Here is a 19,710-nt window from a genome sequence, read left to right as displayed (position 1 = left end):
ATGTTCATTGAGCAATGTATTTAAGGGTTGGTTAAAGGAAACCGGCATGGGCAAGAGACCTTTCCATTAAATGGGCATCTAAATTTATACCATATTTGGGTGTGAAAATCCCCAAAGACATAAGCACTTTATATAATACGGGAGCTAAATGAGAGTGATTGGTATAATCAACTGGATAGACAGTTAGTTCAAGGGGTTCTGAAATGAAAGGCGATATAATTATAGTATGCATATATCCGTCCACAGTTAGATTATAAGGAAGTTATGATGTAGTTAATTAAATGGAGGGAAAGTTTCCCCCAACTCTCAGTGAATGCACTATTAGGCGCACTGAAACAATCATGTAGATTATTCCCTATCCCAACATACGGTGACATGTTCTATAAGATTTATCATAGAGCATATCTATCCCCGCAGAGACACAGGGAGATGGGATTATCCCTTTCAAATAGCTGCCTGAAACGTGGGACTAGAAAGGTAGATCTCTTCTACTGTTTTTGGGATTGTCATGTTATTAAACGTTTTTGGAAAGGAGTAGGAGGGTTTGTGGGCCAATATGTGGAAAGGGGTTTTCAACTATCGGCAGAATGGGCCATACTGGGTATAAGGCCGCAGGGTAGTATAGATACACAGGGGAGACGAAAACTATTAATGGCGATCTCCGCTGCGGCTCGGAAAACGATACTACAAGTATGGGCTCACCCAGATAAACCTATTATGTCTGTTTTTAGACAAGTTATACTATGTTTCGTATGGACTGGGTAGAGTCAGCAATACAAAAGGAAAGAAGTACTCAGAGATTTTATGATACATGGGGTAAATATATGGTAACATTATCCAGAACAATTCAGGAAAAAATACAAATATGTTTTACAGGGATTATTATGAGTGGACAGGGGTAATTATGTTTTGACTTAAATGATTAAGGGACCAACAAAGGAGACAATGGGGGGGATGAGGAGGAAAAGACATTGGTGTATATATATATATATATATATATATATATATATATATATACCAATGTGTGTGTGTGTGTTTAAGGGAAGGAATAACAGAGGGGAAAGGGAAAATCAAAGGATTCTTTTTTTTTTTTTTTTGAGGGGGTGGTGATGTGATTAATTAGGTTAGGAACAGGGGAGCTTGCCATGTCCTGTCATGTAAGGAAACACATCATTAGCCTTAAGGGTACTGGAGGTATATCTTTTATAGATTTTGTCTATGTTAAATATTGTTGTATACTCGGTATATTTATGAATAAGATTGTGTCCGGGGTAGGTTATGTGGAAATTATTATCTTTTTAGAATATAACTGATATAATAATTGTATGGATTATGTTGATGATTGTGGAAAACTTTTGATATTGGAGTTGTGAAAATAAAGAGAATTTATAAAAAGGGACAGGTTACTGCTAAACTCTCACATGTTCTAAACTCTCACCCTATTACATCTGGCCCCAAATATCAATAATACCTTATACATTCCCCATAAGTGCATAGACTGTATATTCAAACATGTTTCCCCAATATCACAGCTGCACACAGCGCTTTACATATAACATGATAAAATGCATTCCCTAGCCGTTTACAGTACATGGCCCCTGCGCCTACATTGTCCCTTTACAGATGTCACCGTGGCACGAGGTGCTGTGATGGCCATTTTAACCACAGGGGTCTCTGGTCACAATGTCCTACTTGATTATTCCCGTTATTTAACTTGAACATGAGTTCAGCCGACGCCATTATCTGCGTAGGAGACGCCGTTGTGTAGAAGACTCACATCAGTGCAGCATTGGCTGGATTTCCTGTTACATCGTCTGAAGTTCATCCCTTTTACGCAATGTAGTATTTGTATTATTTGAGCAGATGCATTTATAGATCAGTAATTGTAGTGTGTTACAGTCCGCAGAAATAGTGCTACAATGACATTGATGCCAAGTTTCAAAGTAGGTTTATGACACCTAAAATACATTGTGATCATGCAGGAGATATGTTCTTCAGCACGGCAGGTTTTCTATCAGACACTGACATTGCAATTTGCCACCTTTGGTAGGAACAGCTGATAATAGAGAAACATTGCTGCTACTCTCCCGCACAGCTCATGTAAGTAAGGCCATCATCTCTCTCTCTCTCTCTCTCTCTCTATATATATATATATATGAGCTGATCGCCTTAAGACGTTATATGAGGTTTTCTCTATGCCTATGTGTACCATCACTCCAGCTCATTACTTACTATCCTGCATACGGGGATTGTCTAGCTATACTGAAGAGGTTTGTAGCACATCCGCTGCGTGGCGTTGCCGTGTCTCAGTGTATTTTCTATTTTCAGCGCTAATCTATCTAAGGCTGCGTGGGGGTCTCTGGAGAAGAACGGAACACAGCTCTTTATCCGGTCCTACGAGCTGGGGGTCTTATTTCTGCCATCTGCCTATGTAAGTGTACATTATTATTATCATCCTTTATACGGCGCCACAAGTGTTCCGCAGCGCCTTACACAGTACATAAACAATTTGACAAGTGACTTATAGAACAATACAATACAGGACCAGGACATGGATAATATACATTGCTACATTAGTGACCATAACACCTAGATATGCCACAGAGCATAAGCCACAGTGGCGTAACTAGGGCAGGGCGGGGTACGTGCCCTGGGCGCCGTACGACAGGCGGCACAAGGGAGGCGCCGCCGCCGGTCATGGTCCGGCCCGCACTAGTTAGGCAGTGTAGCGCCGACCTCAATGTGTGCACATTTACACAGGACCGGCGCTAGGCATCCCTGCACCGGTCCTGTGCTGCATAGCCGAGCCCCTTCCCTCCCCCTGAGAGCTTACCCAATAGCGCCAGGAGGAGGATGGTAGGCGGACCCAGGCTGTACATAACACACATTTCCGCCAGCGCTGGCGGCAATTTGTGTGTTAATCAGCAGCCAGTGAGAGTCAGACAGACTCTCATTGGCTGCAGCACCCACTGCAAGAGCCGGACTGAAGCTCACTCATGAGCTCCGCCTTCCAGTTCATGCAGTGGGTAATGGGAAAGATTTCATGACGTCTCTCCCATAATGCTGAGCATGCCAGTCCAGGAGGACTGACGTGCGGCGGCGGGAGCGGTGTCTGGAGCATGGATTCAGGTAAGTGTATTTTTCTTTTTTTTTTCTTTAACGTGTGCACCATTACTGGGGGTGGAGCAATACTGGTGTCTACTACTGGGGGGGGCTACTACTGGGGGCACTTCATCGGGATGGGGAACCTCTACTGCATACTACTACTGAGGGGAAAACTACTACTGGAGCACTATATAAGGGGCTTACTACTAGGGGCACTGCACTGGGGGGACCACTACTGGGGGCAATAATAGGAAGGACCACTACAGGGGGCACTGGATAGGGGGGTTCACTACCTTGGGTCTGCATAAGGGGGACCACTACTGGGGCACTGCATTGGGGGGGTGGACTACTGCTGGGGGCACTGCCCTGGGGGCACTGAATAGGGAGGACCACTACAGGGGGCACTGAATAAGGGGTGCTGGATAGGGGGGATCACTACTGGGGGCACTGCATTGTGGAGACTGCTATTGGGGGCACTATATAAGGGGAACACTACTGGGGGCACTTCATAGGGGGGACCACTACATGGGGCTCGCTCCATTTTCAAATTTGCCCTGGGCTCCAAATACCCTAGTTACGCCACTGATAAGCAACCCAGTGTTGGGTGCCCTGGTGGGGGGTAAGAAGTAGATGAAAGTAAAGTAAGGAGAAGCACAAGAGGGTAGAGGGCCTGCTCGTAAGAGCTTACATTCTAAAGGGGAGGGGGAGACAAACAGGTGTGACACAGATGGGGTAAGCAGGGAGGAAGGAGTATGTAGCAGCAAGTTAGGGCGGGAGCTGGAAGGCTTTGATGAAGTAGTGGGTCTTAAGAGCCCGTTTGGAGGATTGCAAAGAGGTGGAGAGTCTGATTGGACATCTACCTACACCAGTATTCCATAGACAGGGTTTGCATAATTCCACTTAATTTCAACAGTAAGTATGGCAACTATTGTATCTCTGTATATAAGCAGCCTCTGTACTGCCTAGCTAATGATATACCAGGTATAGCTGAGGACATTATACTGTGTAACTGTACCCAGCACGCTCTGTGTATGGTGACTATTGTATCTCTGTATATAACCAGTCTCTGTACTGCCTAGCTAATGATATACCAGGTATAGCTGAGGACATTATACTGTGTAACTGTACCCAGCACGCTCTGTGTATGGTGACTATTGTATCTCTGTATATAACCAGTCTCTGTACTGCCTAGCTAATGATATACCAGGTATAGCTGAGGACATTATACTGTGTAACTGTACCCAGCGCGCTCTATGCGTATGGTGACTAGTGTATCTCTGTATATAACCAGTCTCTGTACTGCCTAGCTAATGATATACCAGGTATAGCTGAGGACATTATACTGTGTAACTGTACCCAGCTCGCTCTATGTGTATGGTGACTATTATATCTCTGTATATAACCAGCCTCTGTACTGCCTAGCTAATGATATACCAGGTACAGCTGAGGACTTTATACTGTGTAACTGTACCCAGCACGCTCTATGGGTATGGTGACTATTGTATCTCTGTATATAACCAGTCTCTGTACTGCCTAGCTAATGATATACCAGGTATAGCTGAGGACATTATACTGTGTAACTGTATCCAGCACGCTCTATGTGTATGGTGACTATTATATCTCTGTATATAACCAGTCTCTGTACTGCCTAGCTAATGATATACCAGGTATAGCTGAGGACATTATACTGTGTAACTGTACCCAGCACGCTCTATGTGTATGGTGACTATTGTATCTCTGTATATAACCAGTCTCTGTACTGCCTAGCTAATGATATACCAGGTATAGCTGAGGACATTATACTGTGTAACTGTACCCAGCACGCTCTGTGTATGGTGACTATTGTATCTCTGTATATAACCAGTCTCTGTACTGCCTAGCTAATGATATACCAGGTATAGCTGAGGACATTATACTGTGTAACTGTACCCAGCACGCTCTATGTGTATGGTGACTATTGTATCTCTGTATATAACCAGTCTCTGTACTGCCTAGCTAATGATATACCAGGTATAGCTGAGGACATTATACTGTGTAACTGTACCCAGCACGCTCTGTGTATGGTGACTATTATATCTCTGTATATAACCAGTCTCTGTACTGCCTAGCTAATGATATACCAGGTATAGCTGAGGACATTATACTGTGTAACTGTACCCAGCACGCTCTGTGTATGGTGACTATTGTATCTCTGTATATAACCAGTCTCTGTACTGCCTAGCTAATGATATACCAGGTATAGCTGAGGACTTTATACTGTGTAACTGTACCCAGCACGCTCTGTGTATGGTGACTATTGTATCTCTGTATATAACCAGTCTCTGTACTGCCTAGCTAATGATATACCAGGTATAGCTGAGGACATTATACTGTGTAACTGTACCCAGCACGCTCTGTGTATGGTGACTATTGTATCTCTGTATATAACCAGTCTCTGTACCTCCTAGCTAATGATATACCAGGTATAGCTGAGGACATTATACTGTGTAACTGTACCCAGCACGCTCTGTGTATGGTGACTATTGTATCTCTGTATATAACCAGTCTCTGTACCTCCTAGCTAATGATATACCAGGTATAGCTGAGGACTTTATACTGTGTAACTGTACCCAGCTCGCTCTATGTGTATGGTGACTATTGTATCTCTGTATATAACCAGTCTCTGTACCTCCTAGCTAATGATATACCAGGTATAGCTGAGGACATTATACTGTGTAACTGTACCCAGCACGCTCTGTGTATGGTGACTATTGTATCTCTGTATATAACCAGTCTCTGTACCTCCTAGCTAATGATATACCAGGTATAGCTGAGGACATTATACTGTGTAACTGTACCCAGCACGCTCTGTGGGTATGGTGACTAGTGTATCTCTGTATATAACCAGTCTCTGTACTGCCTAGCTAATGATATACCAGGTATAGCTGAGGACATTATACTGTGTAACTGTACCCAGCACGCTCTGTGTATGGTGACTATTATATCTCTGTATATAACCAGTCTCTGTACCTCCTAGCTAATGATATACCAGGTATAGCTGAGGACATTACATGCTCTAGGTCCTGCTTAGACATCACAGAGAGACAGGATAGACAGTTGTCTCATTGCACAGCTCTGGAGTTGTGATTAGACTTCAGTCTCCTGGGTAACAGAACTGATAGGTGGATCCTCGCACAGTGTCAGTACCAGAGAGGTCACTCTTTGTCTAATGTTAGAATATTTGTGCATGCTCCTCTTCTGTGTTTTTTTTTTTTTTTGCCAACTTCACAGATCGCCGTCCATTGGATACACAGTTGTATTAGTAGGTTATTGGGTTGTAAGTATTTATCATGCACCTGCTAATGTACGTATGAACCCTTGTAAATACTATTTGTAAGTTTTTATTTCATTGTTTCAGTGCTAATTAGGTAAATTGACATCACCAGAGATGATATGTGCTGTTGTTGGGTCTGGCTGAGTTTTATATGTATATATAATATTATTAAAGTTCTTGTCTTTGGAGTACAGCCTGTGATATCACAGAGGGTGAAAAGCTGCATGATATCATTAATATCAGTAACTGTGTAACAGCTCCCTCTGATTCTGTATGCTGGGGAATCGTAGCCTCATACAGAGAGAACTATACTGTGTAACAGCTCCCTCTGATTCTGTATGCTGGGGAATCGTAGCCTCATACAGAGAGAACTATACTGTGTAACAGCTCCCTCTGATTCTGTATGCTGGGGAATCCTAGCCTCATACAGAGAGAACTATACTGTGTAACAGCTCCCTCTGATTCTGTATGCTGGGGAATCCTAGCCTCATACAGAGAGAACTATACTGTGTAACAGCTCCCTCTGATTCTGTATGCTGGGGAATCCTAGCCTCATACAGAGAGAACTATACTGTGTAACAGCTCCCTCTGATTCTGTATGCTGGGGAATCGTAGCCTCATACAGAGAGAACTATACTGTGTAACAGCTCCCTCTGATTCTGTATGCTGGGGAATCCTAGCCTCATACAGAGAGAACTATACTGTGTAACAGCTCCCTCTGATTCTGTATGCTGGGGAATCGTAGCCTCATACAGAGAGAACTATACTGTGTAACAGCTCCCTCTGATTCTGTATGCTGGGGAATCCTAGCCTCATACAGAGAGAACTATACTGTGTAACAGCTCCCTCTGATTCTGTATGCCCGGGGAATCATAGCCATAAGTTATAGTAATCATCAGCGGTCAGTCACCAGTTGCAGTAATGACCAGTTACCAGCCCCATTTACAGTAATGGATAGTGATCAGTAATAGTATTGGTAAGCGGCCATTCACCAGTTACAGAAATAACCAGTAACCGGCCCCCAGTTACAGTAATGACCAGTAACCATCCCCAGTTACAGTAATGACCAGTAACCATACCCAGTTACAGTAATGACCAGTAACCAGCCTCAGTTACAGTAATGACCAGTAACCAGCTACAGTAATGACCAGTAACCAGATACCACTTACAGTAATGACCTGTAACCAGCTACCAGTTATAGTAATGACCAGTAACCAGCCCCAGTTACAGTAATGACCATTAACCAGCCCTATTTACAGTAATGACCAGTAATCATCTGACAGTTATGACCAGTAATCATTTACCAGTTACAGTAATGACCAGTAACCAGCTACCAGTTACGGTAATGACCAGTAACCATCCCTAGTTACAGTAATGACCAGTAACCATCCCTAGTTACAGTAATGACCAGTAACCAGCTACCAGTTACAGTAATGACCAGTAACCAGCTACCAGTTACAGTAATGACCAGTAACCAGCCCCAGTTACAGTAATGACCAGTAACCAGCCCCCAGTTACAGTAATGACCAGTAATCTGACAGTTAGTTATGACCAGTAATCATTTCAGTTACAGTAATGACCAGTAACCAGCTATCAGTTACAGTAATGACCATTAACCAGCTATCAGTTACAGTAATGACCAGTAACCAGCCCCAGTAATGACCAGTAACCATCCCTAGTTAGTCATGACCAGTAACCAGCCCCAGCTACAGTAATGACCAGTAACCAGCTACAGTAATGACCAGTAACCAGCTACCAGTTACAGTAATGACAGTAACCAGCCCCAGTTACAGTAATGACCAGTTACAGTAATAGCCAGTAACCAGCTATCAGTTACAGTAATGACCATTAACCAGCCCCAGTTACAGTAATGACCAGTAATCATTTACCAGTTACAGTAATGACCAGTAACCAGCTACCAGTTACAGTAATGACCATTAACCAGCTACCAGTTACAGTAATGACCAGTAACCAGCCCCAGTTACAGTAATGACCAGTAACCATCCCTAGTTAGTCATGACCAGTAACCATCCCTAGTTACAGTAATGACCAGTAACCAGCCCCAGTTACAGTAATGACCAGTAACCAGCTACAGTAATGACCAGTAACCAGCTACCAGTTACAGTAATGACCAGTAACCAGCCCCAGTTACAGTAATGACCAGTTACAGTAATAGCCAGTAACCAGCCCCCAGTTACAGTAATGACCATTAACCAGCCCCAGTTACAGTAATGACCAGTAATCATTTACCAGTTACAGTAATGACCAGTAACCAGCTACCAGTTACAGTAATGACCATTAACCAGCTACCAGTTACAGTAATGACCATTAACCAGCCCCAGTTACAGTAATGACCAGTAACCAGCTACACGGTACAGCAATGACCAGTAACCAACACCAGTTACGGTAATGACCAGTAACCAGCCCCAGTTACAGTAATGACCAGTAACCTGCCCCAGTTACAGTAATGACCTATGAATACCTAATGATCTATATACCTAAATGTCGCTATTTAGCGTTGTAAGTTGCACAAGAAATAATTGCTTTCCAGACTTTGAGTGTGGTTCCAAAGCACAAAAAGTTATTCACATAAAAAGCATTTAGTTACTCTGTTATCTAAATACAATTACACATAAACAAGGTACAGTTGATACATACACAAGCGCACCGGTCCCAGTTACAGTCATCAATCCTGAGGTCTGTGGTCATCCATGAGAATGGCTACTAACTGGAACCGGGACACAGGGTATATACCCCAACAGATCATGATAACAACAATGTAGACAGAGAAACATAATTCCATTGGTTCTTGGTCTTTGTAGTACGCTGTAGTTCATAGGACAGTTGTCTAGGGGTATGTGCCAATTCTCCAGATTACATTGTCTTTCTTTAATTGATTTAAACTAGATAGATACACTACATTACAGGGTATACATTCTAACCAATAATTTCCTATATTCCATAACCATCGAACGCAAGATGAGACTCCCTCGCTGATAGGTTCAGATATCTGGAAATAAACAGTGTGTCAGTTTAGTACCAAACATGCCATGTCTTTCATGTTGTATACCATTAATATCAAATACATACATTTTATATCATAATTAATAACTTTAATATAAACCATAATGTGCAGGAACCTTTATGAGTGCGTGTATATTTATGATTATATGTAAGTATGCATTGTGTGTCTACATGCAGCGTAAAAGGTGCGCTGTGTGTGTTTGTATTTATAATTGCAACTGTATATACAAGTGTGCACGCATTGTGGATACCCATGTGATCGTTTAAGTGTGTGTATATATGTATATGTGTGTGTGTGTGTATATATATATATATATATATATATATATGTATATATATATCACCACCACGGCGGCACTCATGGGACTTTTCAATCACTGCACATCTTCCGGAATAGATTCCAACGTTTCAGATACTTTAATCTTTTGTCAACGATACAGCAGAAACCTTTCCTCTAGTGATTTATCTCCTGTGGAATACAAAGTATTAAACAAAGGTCTTTCCTTTGTTCCTACGAATGCATTTAATTCTTTCCAGAGCAAGATAGATTTGCACAGATTCACGAGACAATTGAAACTTAGAGTACTTTGGAGCAGATATACAACCATCTATTCCTCCAAGCAATAAGTGTCCGGTGAAAACTAAGTCTAATTTTGATCCTCATTCCAACAACTCCTCAATCAAAACGTTTAACAGAATGGTTGATTTTGAGTTAGAAACCTTATCCAAACACTGCACTTCTAAATACAATAACCTATCGGTGATAGAACGGCAGGCTCTGAAGAACCTACAAGGTTACAAAGACATTATTATTAGCAATGCCGACAAAGGAGGAGGTATTGTGATTTTAAATTTGGAGGACTATAAAAATGAAGTCTACAGGCAACTGAATGATCATAACATTTACAGACAATTGGAGTCAGATCCCACAGAAATCTTTTTAAAGAAATTACAGGACATTGTCAATATAGCGGTCAGTAATGAGATTATCAGCAAAAAAAACTACAGCCTCACTAATTCCATCTCATCCAATAGTCCCCATCTTATCTACATTACTTAAAATTCACAGAAATCCAGTGGGTCCTCCTGGGAGACCGATAATTTCGGCCAGAAATTCGATTCTATACACTGTTGCGCAATTCTTGGATCACTATATGCAGCCAGCCATACAGTCACAGACCACTTTTTTAAAAGATACCACTGAGTTTATTTTGAAACTCAATGATTTAACTGACTTAAGCGGGGATTGTCTCCTATGTACAATAGATGTGACTGGTCTCTATACCAGCATTCCACATGCGAGAGGTATAGAGGCTACGCGAAAATTGTTAACTACAACTTCATTATATGCTGGACCGGATTTGGACTTTTTTATTCAACTCCTGGAATTAACTTTAAAAAGAAATAATTTTCTCTTCGATGGTAATTATTTTTTACAGTTAGTGGGATGCGCAGTGGGATCTTGCGTAGCTCCCGCGTTTGCTAACGCCTTTATGTTCCAGTTGGAGGACTATTTATTTTTCAAGGAGCCAAATATTTTGAACAAGATTTACTTCTTTACAAGGTATATAGACGATCTATTCGTCATTTGGAAAGGCTCTGAGGAGGAGTTCATAGAAATGATGAATGACATTAATAGTAAAGATGCTGACATCAAGTTTACATTCAATACTAGCAAATCCACCATCAATTTTCTAGATGTGCAAGTCAATTTAATGGATAATCTATTACATACTACAGTTTACCAAAAACCCACGGACCGCAATACATTTTTGCATGCAGATAGCTGTCATCAAGTTGCCCTGAAGAGGGGTTTACCGTGTTCTCAGTTATTATGGGTTCACCGTATTTCTGATGATATGACAGAAACTGTCAAACACACGGATAAGATGATTACTAAGTTTGTATCGCGAGGGTACAATCCGAAGGAGTTAAAAAACATACAACAAAAAATGTTAAGTATACCAAGGGTTAACACCCTGAAACCACCTGTGACTAAGGATATGTCTAATTCCTTGATATGGGTAAATGATGTTAATCCAGGTACACAAAGCATGACATCGTCAGCTAAAAAGTTATGGCCATTACTAACTTCAGACAAAGATTTGGCGGCTCTGAAAGAAATTAAAATTCTACCATGCTATCGTCGTGGCAAGAATATTTCTGATATGCTAGTACGCAAAGACATTACTCCCCTCAAAGAACAAGCTAAAGGTTGTTTTGTTATCGAGGAAGAAGGGATGTTTCAGATGCCTCGGGTGCACAACATGTGGTTTTTTGGAAATGGGAGACACGTTTCCACATCCCCATACTGGCTTGCACCAGCAGCTTTGTGGTCTTTCTATATTAAATGCCCCTGCGGATATTTATATATTGGGAAAACTTCGCGAAAATTCAAAGAAAGAATGGCGTTATATCGGTCAGCTATACATTTGGCTTTAGAAGGAAGAGAAATCGACCAACCGGTGGCACGCCATTTCAAAGAGATGAGACACAGTTTGCCCTCCTTAAGATAGAAAATCATAGAATTTGAGAGGAGTTGATAGAGAGTGATCTTTGCTGCATCTAGAGGCACGGTGGATTGCACGATTGAATACGGTTAAGCCATTCGGCTTAAATGATCAACTATCATTGAATTGCTTCATTTAATGAATTTGTTGTGATTAATTTGTAACATGATCCAGGCAGATATATAGTGCCTATTCTTTGCATATAAAGTCTTGTTAATAATTAATGTTACTTGGTGGAATATAGCTCTGCTTTATTTTATTCAGTTAGAGTGAATTACAATATGTTTTAATGGTGGTGGAAGATGCTGTATCCTTGACAAAATATTAAAGTATCTGAAACGTTGGAATCTCTTCCGAAAGATGTGCAGTGATTGAAAATTTCTTATGAAGTCCCATGAGTGCCGACGAGGTGGTGATGTATTGTAAACACTAGCAACAGTGTATGGAGGGCACCTGGGCAAGTGGAACTATTTATTTGAGTGCCGGTCATTGTGGGAGATATATATATATAAAACTTCAAACAGTAATATTACTTCTGTCTGAACTAAAATAATGACAGACAATGCAATTTGTCCTGTTCATAGATGGAGCAAGCTTTGGCAAACAAGTCTGATAACTTTAACAAAAGGCTTTCCTATGTTTATTCAGAATACAATTGTCAGTCCCTCTTAACCACATCAGCATGGGACACAAGGCCTACAATTTCTAACGATAGCTAAACGTCTGACAATTGTTTCTAAATCCACATTCAGAACACACTCTCTGAGCATATCAGTGCCTGTGTTATACTTCAATTGTCACAGACACACTGTATCTGTATGCGGAACAAACACTCACAGTATCTTTGAGTTTTCTTAATTAATTGTCACAAACTTGTCCACAAGACTTGTCTGTCATCACTGAATATATGAAGTCTTTAAAAATATATTTGTATTCGTGCGCATTTATTATATAAAGACTGTGTAACACTGTGTAATAACACGGCAGATGTACACAATGCACGATGGCGTAGTCAGTATATTATTATTGTGCACGGCATTGTGTACATCTGCCGTGTAGTTACACGGCAGATGTACACGGCATATGTACACAATGCCGTGCACAATAATAATTTACTGACTACGCCAGATGACGTCGTGCAGACAACGCACACATGGCTTCTTCAGATATTAATTTTACAATTTAGGTCTCAGCCAACCATCCGGCTTTGACAGACCAGTAACCAGCTACCAGTTACAGTAGTGACCAGTAACCAGCTACCAGTTACAGTAATGACCAGTGACCGGCCCCAGTTACAGTAGTGACCAGTGACCGGCCCCAGTTACAGTAGTGACCAGTGACCGGCCCCAGTTACAGTAGTGACCAGTGACCGGCCCCAGTTACAGTAGTGACCAGTGACCGGCCCCAGTTACAGTAGTGACCAGTGACCGGCCCCAGTTACAGTAGTGACCAGTGACCGGCCCCAGTTACAGTAGTGACCAGTGACCGGCCCCAGTTACAGTAGTGACCAGTGACCGGCCCCAGTTACAGTAGTGACCAGTGACCGGCCCTAGTTACAGTAGTGACCAGTGACCGGCCCCAGTTACAGTTACAGTTTTCCTCGCTTCTTCATCTCCGCTTGTTTAGACACCTGTGGTGCAGCCAGTGCATATTCAGCATAAGATGTGAGACCACCCTCTCCTGCCAGTACCTGAAACTCTACCCCCAGCCTGAGAACATTAACCATGACCTAGTTCTTTCACTATATGAACAGTGAAAGTACTGCTGCTGCCTGATGTGGTTGGGCCGCAGAGTGAGTATAGCGTTCTGCTAGCTGAATGCACAATTCCACGACAAGGTCTGCCCATTGCATCATTATAACACATCTCTTCGATAATTATGTGTTGTGTGCACTAGATAAAGACACAACCATTCCACTTTATTTTCAGTGTGTTGCGTTTTTGTTGTGCGTATGAATAATCTCGTCTCCAGCAGTGTTCAGTAGAAGCAGATGAAACGCCGCTGACAAATCCATTCTCAAGTCTCAGTAGCTGCAAAGTTCCTTAAGACAAAACTGCCAGTGTGCTGCTTCTGCTGCGTAGTCATTACTGCGCGCTGCACACATCTCTCCTCTTCTGTCTGATCTGTCAGCATTCGCTGCGCTTACCCAAAGATCCTATACACAGTGAGAAGACTGGAGAACTGTAATGTCTATCAGCCCAGGCATGTGCTGTGCATTATTGGTTGTTAACTCAAGTGGTTTTACATACATGTCTGTTATATTGGACAAAAAATAGCATATTTTTCAATGCAGTGCATCATATATACATTATATTGTATGAAATGGAATCGGTATGAAATACCGAAAGTTGGGATCCTGGCGGTCAGAATACAGACGCCGGGATCCTGACTCTGTTAACATACCGACACTTGTTGGTCGGTATGCTAACCCTCTCCCTACCCTAATCCTAACCTCCCCCCTAGTGCCTGAATTTATCCTCCCCACACCCTAAACCTAACCCTCCCCCCCTTAGTGCCTAACCCCTAAATTTAAGACCCCGTTACTTACCTTGGGAATTCCAGTGGTTGGGATGCCGGCGCCGGGATTCTGACTGGCATCGATATTCTGGTACAGGCAATGTAAGCATCGGCATCCCAACCGCCAGGATGCCGAACTCATACCGTATGAAATATATACCATTTCATTCGGTTTAAATGTAGATTACATATTCCTGCGTACAAGTCCTTGAGTAATCATATTGCCATTTGCTTTGGAGCATCGCTGTAGCACTTGCTAGCAATTTGCAATGTTGTTACACCGCTACTGTTTCACATTTTCAAGTATTCTCCTATAATCCTCTTCCCCATTGATTCACAAGTGTCAGTCAATGATTCTATGTCACTCAGCAAATATAGTCTGAGACTTAAGCCGGTTACACACTAGAGGATATGTCGTCTGATCTGTCGGACAACATATTGTCCACATCGGGCAGTGTGTACTCACTATGTCGCTGACTGTGCGCTACCGAACGCCGTCAGCGACATCGCCCGCTGTTGAAAAGCGGGCGATATCGGCGGGGGTCATGCTGCCGAATGCAGCATGACCCTCACTGTCACTCCCAGCATCGGCAAGTGTGTACGCACATATACATACTGTAGCTTCAACCCATCTGATGGGAACCCTTCATCACACATGATGCTCAGAAAATCGATGGTTGTTCACCAACGCCGACCTAAGCACAGATACATGTCTTGTTAAATTCCGACTGATGCAGATAAGACGCCCTCCTGATATACTCTCTGCTTACACAGTTACTCCCCATGGTACCTGGCTCTAACTGGTATAACTGTCTCATAATGCTTAGTGTTTGCCCACTATGTGTACAGCTGAGTACACACTGAACAGATATATCTGCAGATGATGGTCGCCTGGCTCTGGCCGGGGGGCATGTCCCTCCCCATGGCCTCTGCTGCATGTGTACAGGCGGGCGACAGACCACCCGTACACTCTGCCTGATGGACAGATATATCTGCCATTGGCTGTGCAGCAGAGCCGACGTTATATATCTATGGACAACGTCGTTCAGACATATCGCTGATACACACTGGCCAACCATTTTAATCCTATGCTGCCAGCTCTACACAGTGTATTGAGATCTAGGGGTATATCCGATTCTACTTATCATTTATCTGGCACCTTCTAAGTTTTGGAATGTTTGAAGATTGTGGGTAAGGGTGTTGGCAATTGTAGGGGAGAGTGTTGGGGGGGGATGTGTACTGCAATTTTCAGGTCCACCTTTATTGTAACCCCCATTAGAGTTCCACTATTGGAAACACAGGGCCTGATTCAGCTTTGGGAACAGAGAGAGATATCACTCTCAGCTGATCATCTTGGTAACACCATGCTGTACTGCAGGGGGGCAGATGTAACATGAGCACAGAGATTAGATTTGGGAATAGAGTAACATAGAGCCAGTAACTGTACATCCTGGTAACACCGTGCTGTACTGCAGGGGGGCACAGAGATTAGATTTGGGAATAGAGTAACATAGAGCCAGTAACTGTACATCTTGGTAACACCGTGCTGTACTGCAGGGGGGCAGATGTTACATGAGCACAGAGATTAGATTTGGGAATAGAGTAACATAGAGCCAGTAACTGTACATCTTGGTAACACCGTGCTGTACTGCAGGGGGGCAGATGTTACATGAGCACAGAGATTAGATTTGGGAATAGAGTAACATAGAGCCAGTAACTGTACATCTTGGTAACACCGTGCTGTACTGCAGGGGGGCAGATGTAACATGAGCACAGAGATTAGATTTGGGAATAGAGTAAGATAGAGCCAGTAACTGTACATCTTGGTAACACCGTGCTGTACTGCAGGGGGGCAGATGTAACATGAGCACAGAGATTAGATTTGGGAATAGAGTAAAATAGAGCCAGTAACTGTACATCTTGGTAACACCGTGCTGTACTGCAGGGGGGCAGATGTTACATGAGCACAGAGATTAGATTTGGGAATAGAGTAAGATAGAGCCAGTAACTGTACATCTTGGTAACACCGTGCTGTACTGCAGGGGGGGAAGATGTAACATGTGCACAGAGATTAGATTTGGGAATAGAGTAAGATAGAGCCAGTAACTGTACATCTTGGTAACACCGTGCTGTACTGCAGGGGGGGCAGATGTAACATGTGCACAGAGATTAGATTTGGGAATAGAGTAAGATAGAGCCAGTAACTGTACATCTTGGTAACACCGTGCTGTACTGCAGGGGGGGCAGATGTAACATGTGCACAGAGATTTACATTTGGGAGGAGTGTGTCCAAACTAACATATAAATTGCAGTGTAATAATAAAGTTGTGCAGTATTTGTAGGCTACATTCAAAAGCAGACAGTATTTACCCACAAGCATAAAATGTATGTATTTACACCCTTTGCATTGGAATATGCTTTGTCCAGGTTCACAGGTAAGTGCTATTCTCACTCTGGGCCTGATTCAAAGCGGCTCGATGTTTCCCCCCTGAGCACGCGCCGCGTCCGGCATGCGCGAGCCCCGCCGAGCGACTGAACTTTAGTCTCTTCGGGGCTTGCTACAAGACGGGGCGGCTGTCGATGGTGAGTGACAGCTCGCCCCGTTTTGTGGGCAGGGAGGGGGGGGGTGGCTGCACAGACGCAGGCGTTCCTTAGGAACGCCTGGCGTTTGTGGGAGGCCCTACTGACATCACTAGCGATGTCAGTAGTGGACTTCCTGCTCTATTAGAGCAGGAAGTCCACTCGGCCTTGCTGTAGCCGAGAACCTACCACAGGGTCTCGTCGCAAGGCCGTTGGTCAAGATAATCGCGGCAGCCAGAGAAAGGAATAAAAGAAACAAACACGCCCATCAGACCTTGCGAGCTGCCACCGGCGTCTGAATCACGGCCTCTATTCCCAAAGCTGAATCAGGCCCAGAGTGCATTGAGTAAAACCCTTACCCCTAATGGAGTTGGTTTGCACCCTCTCCCTGGTTCTTATCTGCAATATCTGTGCCGGATGTTCCTAGAATGTTGTCTTCTGTCTCTGCAGGGCTTTGACAGCGGAACCTTCCACGTGAAAGCAAATATCTACGCAAGAGATGATGACGCCAAAGGAGTGTTTCCTGTGCCGTTTGACTTACCGCCTGAGCACTATGCCGGAAAAGGTGCGTAATTTCTCCAGCCCAGCACGCTCCTCATTCCTGATGGAAGAGAACATTTGTCACTTGCATTTTGTTTGCATTATTCCTGGGAGTAGAATATAGTGATGTGTGTTAGTTTATTTGTTGTGTCCCATTTTGCTTTTGTTTGTCCCTATTAAAGTGATCACCATATATGAGGCTACGTTCCCCTGACAGACTTACAGCGGACCGAAGCTGCATAGTGGCAGCGGGATGAATATCATGAGTTGTCCACTTTTGTATGAACCCTCCTGGGTGAAATATTCCTTTCACTTAAGCGAATAGGGGCGGCCGTCCCCTGGAGAGTCTCCTGCTGCCAGTCATCTCTCTCCCCCCCCCCTCTCCCTCCCCCCTCTCTCCCCCTCTCTCCCTCTCTCTCCCTCTCTCTCTCCCTCTCTCCTCTCTCTCCCTCTCTCTCTCCCTCTCTCTCCCTCTCTCTCTCCCTCTCTCTCTCCCTCTCTCTCTCCCTCCCTCTCTCTCCCTCCCTCTCTCTCCTCCTCTCCTCCCTCTCCCTCCCTCTCTCTCCCTCTCTCTCTCCCTCTCTCTCTCCCTCTCTCCCTCTCTCTCTCCCTCTCTCTCTCCCTCTCTCCTCTCTCTCTCCCTCTCTCTCTCCCTCTCTCTCTCCCTCTCTCTCTCCCTCTCTCTCTCCCTCTCTCTCTCCCTCTCTCTCTCCCTCTCTCTCTCCCTCTCTCTCTCCCTCTCTCTCTCCCTCTCTCTCTCCCCCCCCTCTCTCCCCCCCCCCCTCTCTCCCCCCCCTCTCTCTCCCCCCCCCTCTCTCTCCCCCCCCTCTCTCTCCCCCCCCTCTCTCTCCCCCCCCTCTCTCTCCCCCCCTCTCTCTCCCCCCCTCTCTCCCCCATTACAGATGAAACCGGCCGATGTTAGTCCGCTGCTCTTCCAGTCCTTAATCTGGAGACCAGAGAGGGGCAGCACCAGCAGGGTTTTCACAGCGCCCTAAGTAAAGGTGCCCACACACAGCGATTTTTTTTTTGGCCGATTCCGACACATTGGAACGACAGATCAGGTGAGTCCCCACTCACGATCACGATGTGATGCGCGCCCCCGCAGGTCGCACATCGCATCTTCAGATCTGCCGTGCAGTGCGGCAGATCTGACAATCTAGGACACAATGCACTATAAAAAAGTCTGGCTGCAGGAGATCGGATGAAGATTGGACAGCAGATCGTGTGCTGAGCTGCCGGGGAGAGTTTCAAGGGAAATCGGACACATCGTCAGATCGTAAGTATATCAGTATGTGTGTGGGCACCTTAAGGGCTGGTCGGATGAAATTAGAGGGAGGGGAGCAGCACCAGCGGCTACCAGGAGCTCTGCAAACCAGTGATTCCTGAATGGTTTCATACTCCATGTAACAGTCACACACACTAATGCCAGTCACTTATATCTTCTTTAGTATCTGTGGCTGGTGATGGTGCTGCCATACAGTAATCACACACACTAATGCCAATCACTTATATCTGCTTTAGTATCTGTGGCTGGTGATGGTGCTGCCATACAGTAATCACACACACTAATGCCAGTCACTTATGTCTGCTTTAGTATCTGTGGCCGGTGATGGTGCTGCCATACAGTAATCACACACACTAATGCCAGTCACTTATGTCTGCTTTAGTATCTGTGGCCGGTGATGGTGCCATACAGTAATCACACACACTAATGCCAGTCACTTATGTCTGCTTTAGTATCTGTGGCCGGTGATGGTGCTGCCATACAGTAATCACACACACACACTGTTATTGCACTGCTGACACCTGACCCAACTCCTAACGCTTACATACACCTGCTATTACACTGGTGACACCTGACCCAATTCCTAGCACTTACATACACCTGTTATTACACTGCTGACACCTGACCCAACTCCTAGCGCTTACATACACCTGTTATTACACTGCTGACACCTGACCCAACTCCTAGCGCTTACATACACCTGTTATTACACTGCTGACACCTGACCCAACTCCTAGCGCTTACATACACCTGTTATTACACTGCTGACACCTGACCCAACTCCTAGCATTTACATACACCTGTTATTACACTGCTGACACCTGACCCAACTCCTA

At 44.1% G+C, this 19,710-nt stretch overlaps 1 protein-coding gene across 4 annotated transcripts in view; it reads left to right on the top strand.

Moving 5' to 3' along the window:
• The window catches only part of TDP1 (tyrosyl-DNA phosphodiesterase 1), a 122,381-nt gene that overhangs the window by 91,196 nt on the left and 11,475 nt on the right, over nucleotides 1-19,710 (top strand). For 3 of the 4 annotated variants that reach the window (XM_088462509.1, XM_088462508.1, XM_088462510.1), the window contains exons 14-15: nucleotides 2,329-2,431; nucleotides 17,500-17,614. In XM_088462509.1, coding sequence (XP_088318635.1) covers nucleotides 2,329-2,431; nucleotides 17,500-17,614 — 218 coding nt within the window. Of the gene's footprint in view, nucleotides 1-2,328; nucleotides 2,432-17,499; nucleotides 17,615-19,710 lie in introns of those variants that run through there. The other variant, XM_088462511.1, reaches the window with a different exon arrangement.

This window comes from Taudactylus pleione, unplaced genomic scaffold (genome assembly GCF_031769625.1).
Source record: "Taudactylus pleione unplaced genomic scaffold, aTauple2 ptg001254l, whole genome shotgun sequence".
In the NCBI taxonomy this organism is placed as follows: Eukaryota; Metazoa; Chordata; class Amphibia; order Anura; family Myobatrachidae; genus Taudactylus; species Taudactylus pleione.
Note: the sequence above shows the minus strand (reverse complement) of the source record. Positions and strands in the feature narration are given on the sequence as shown.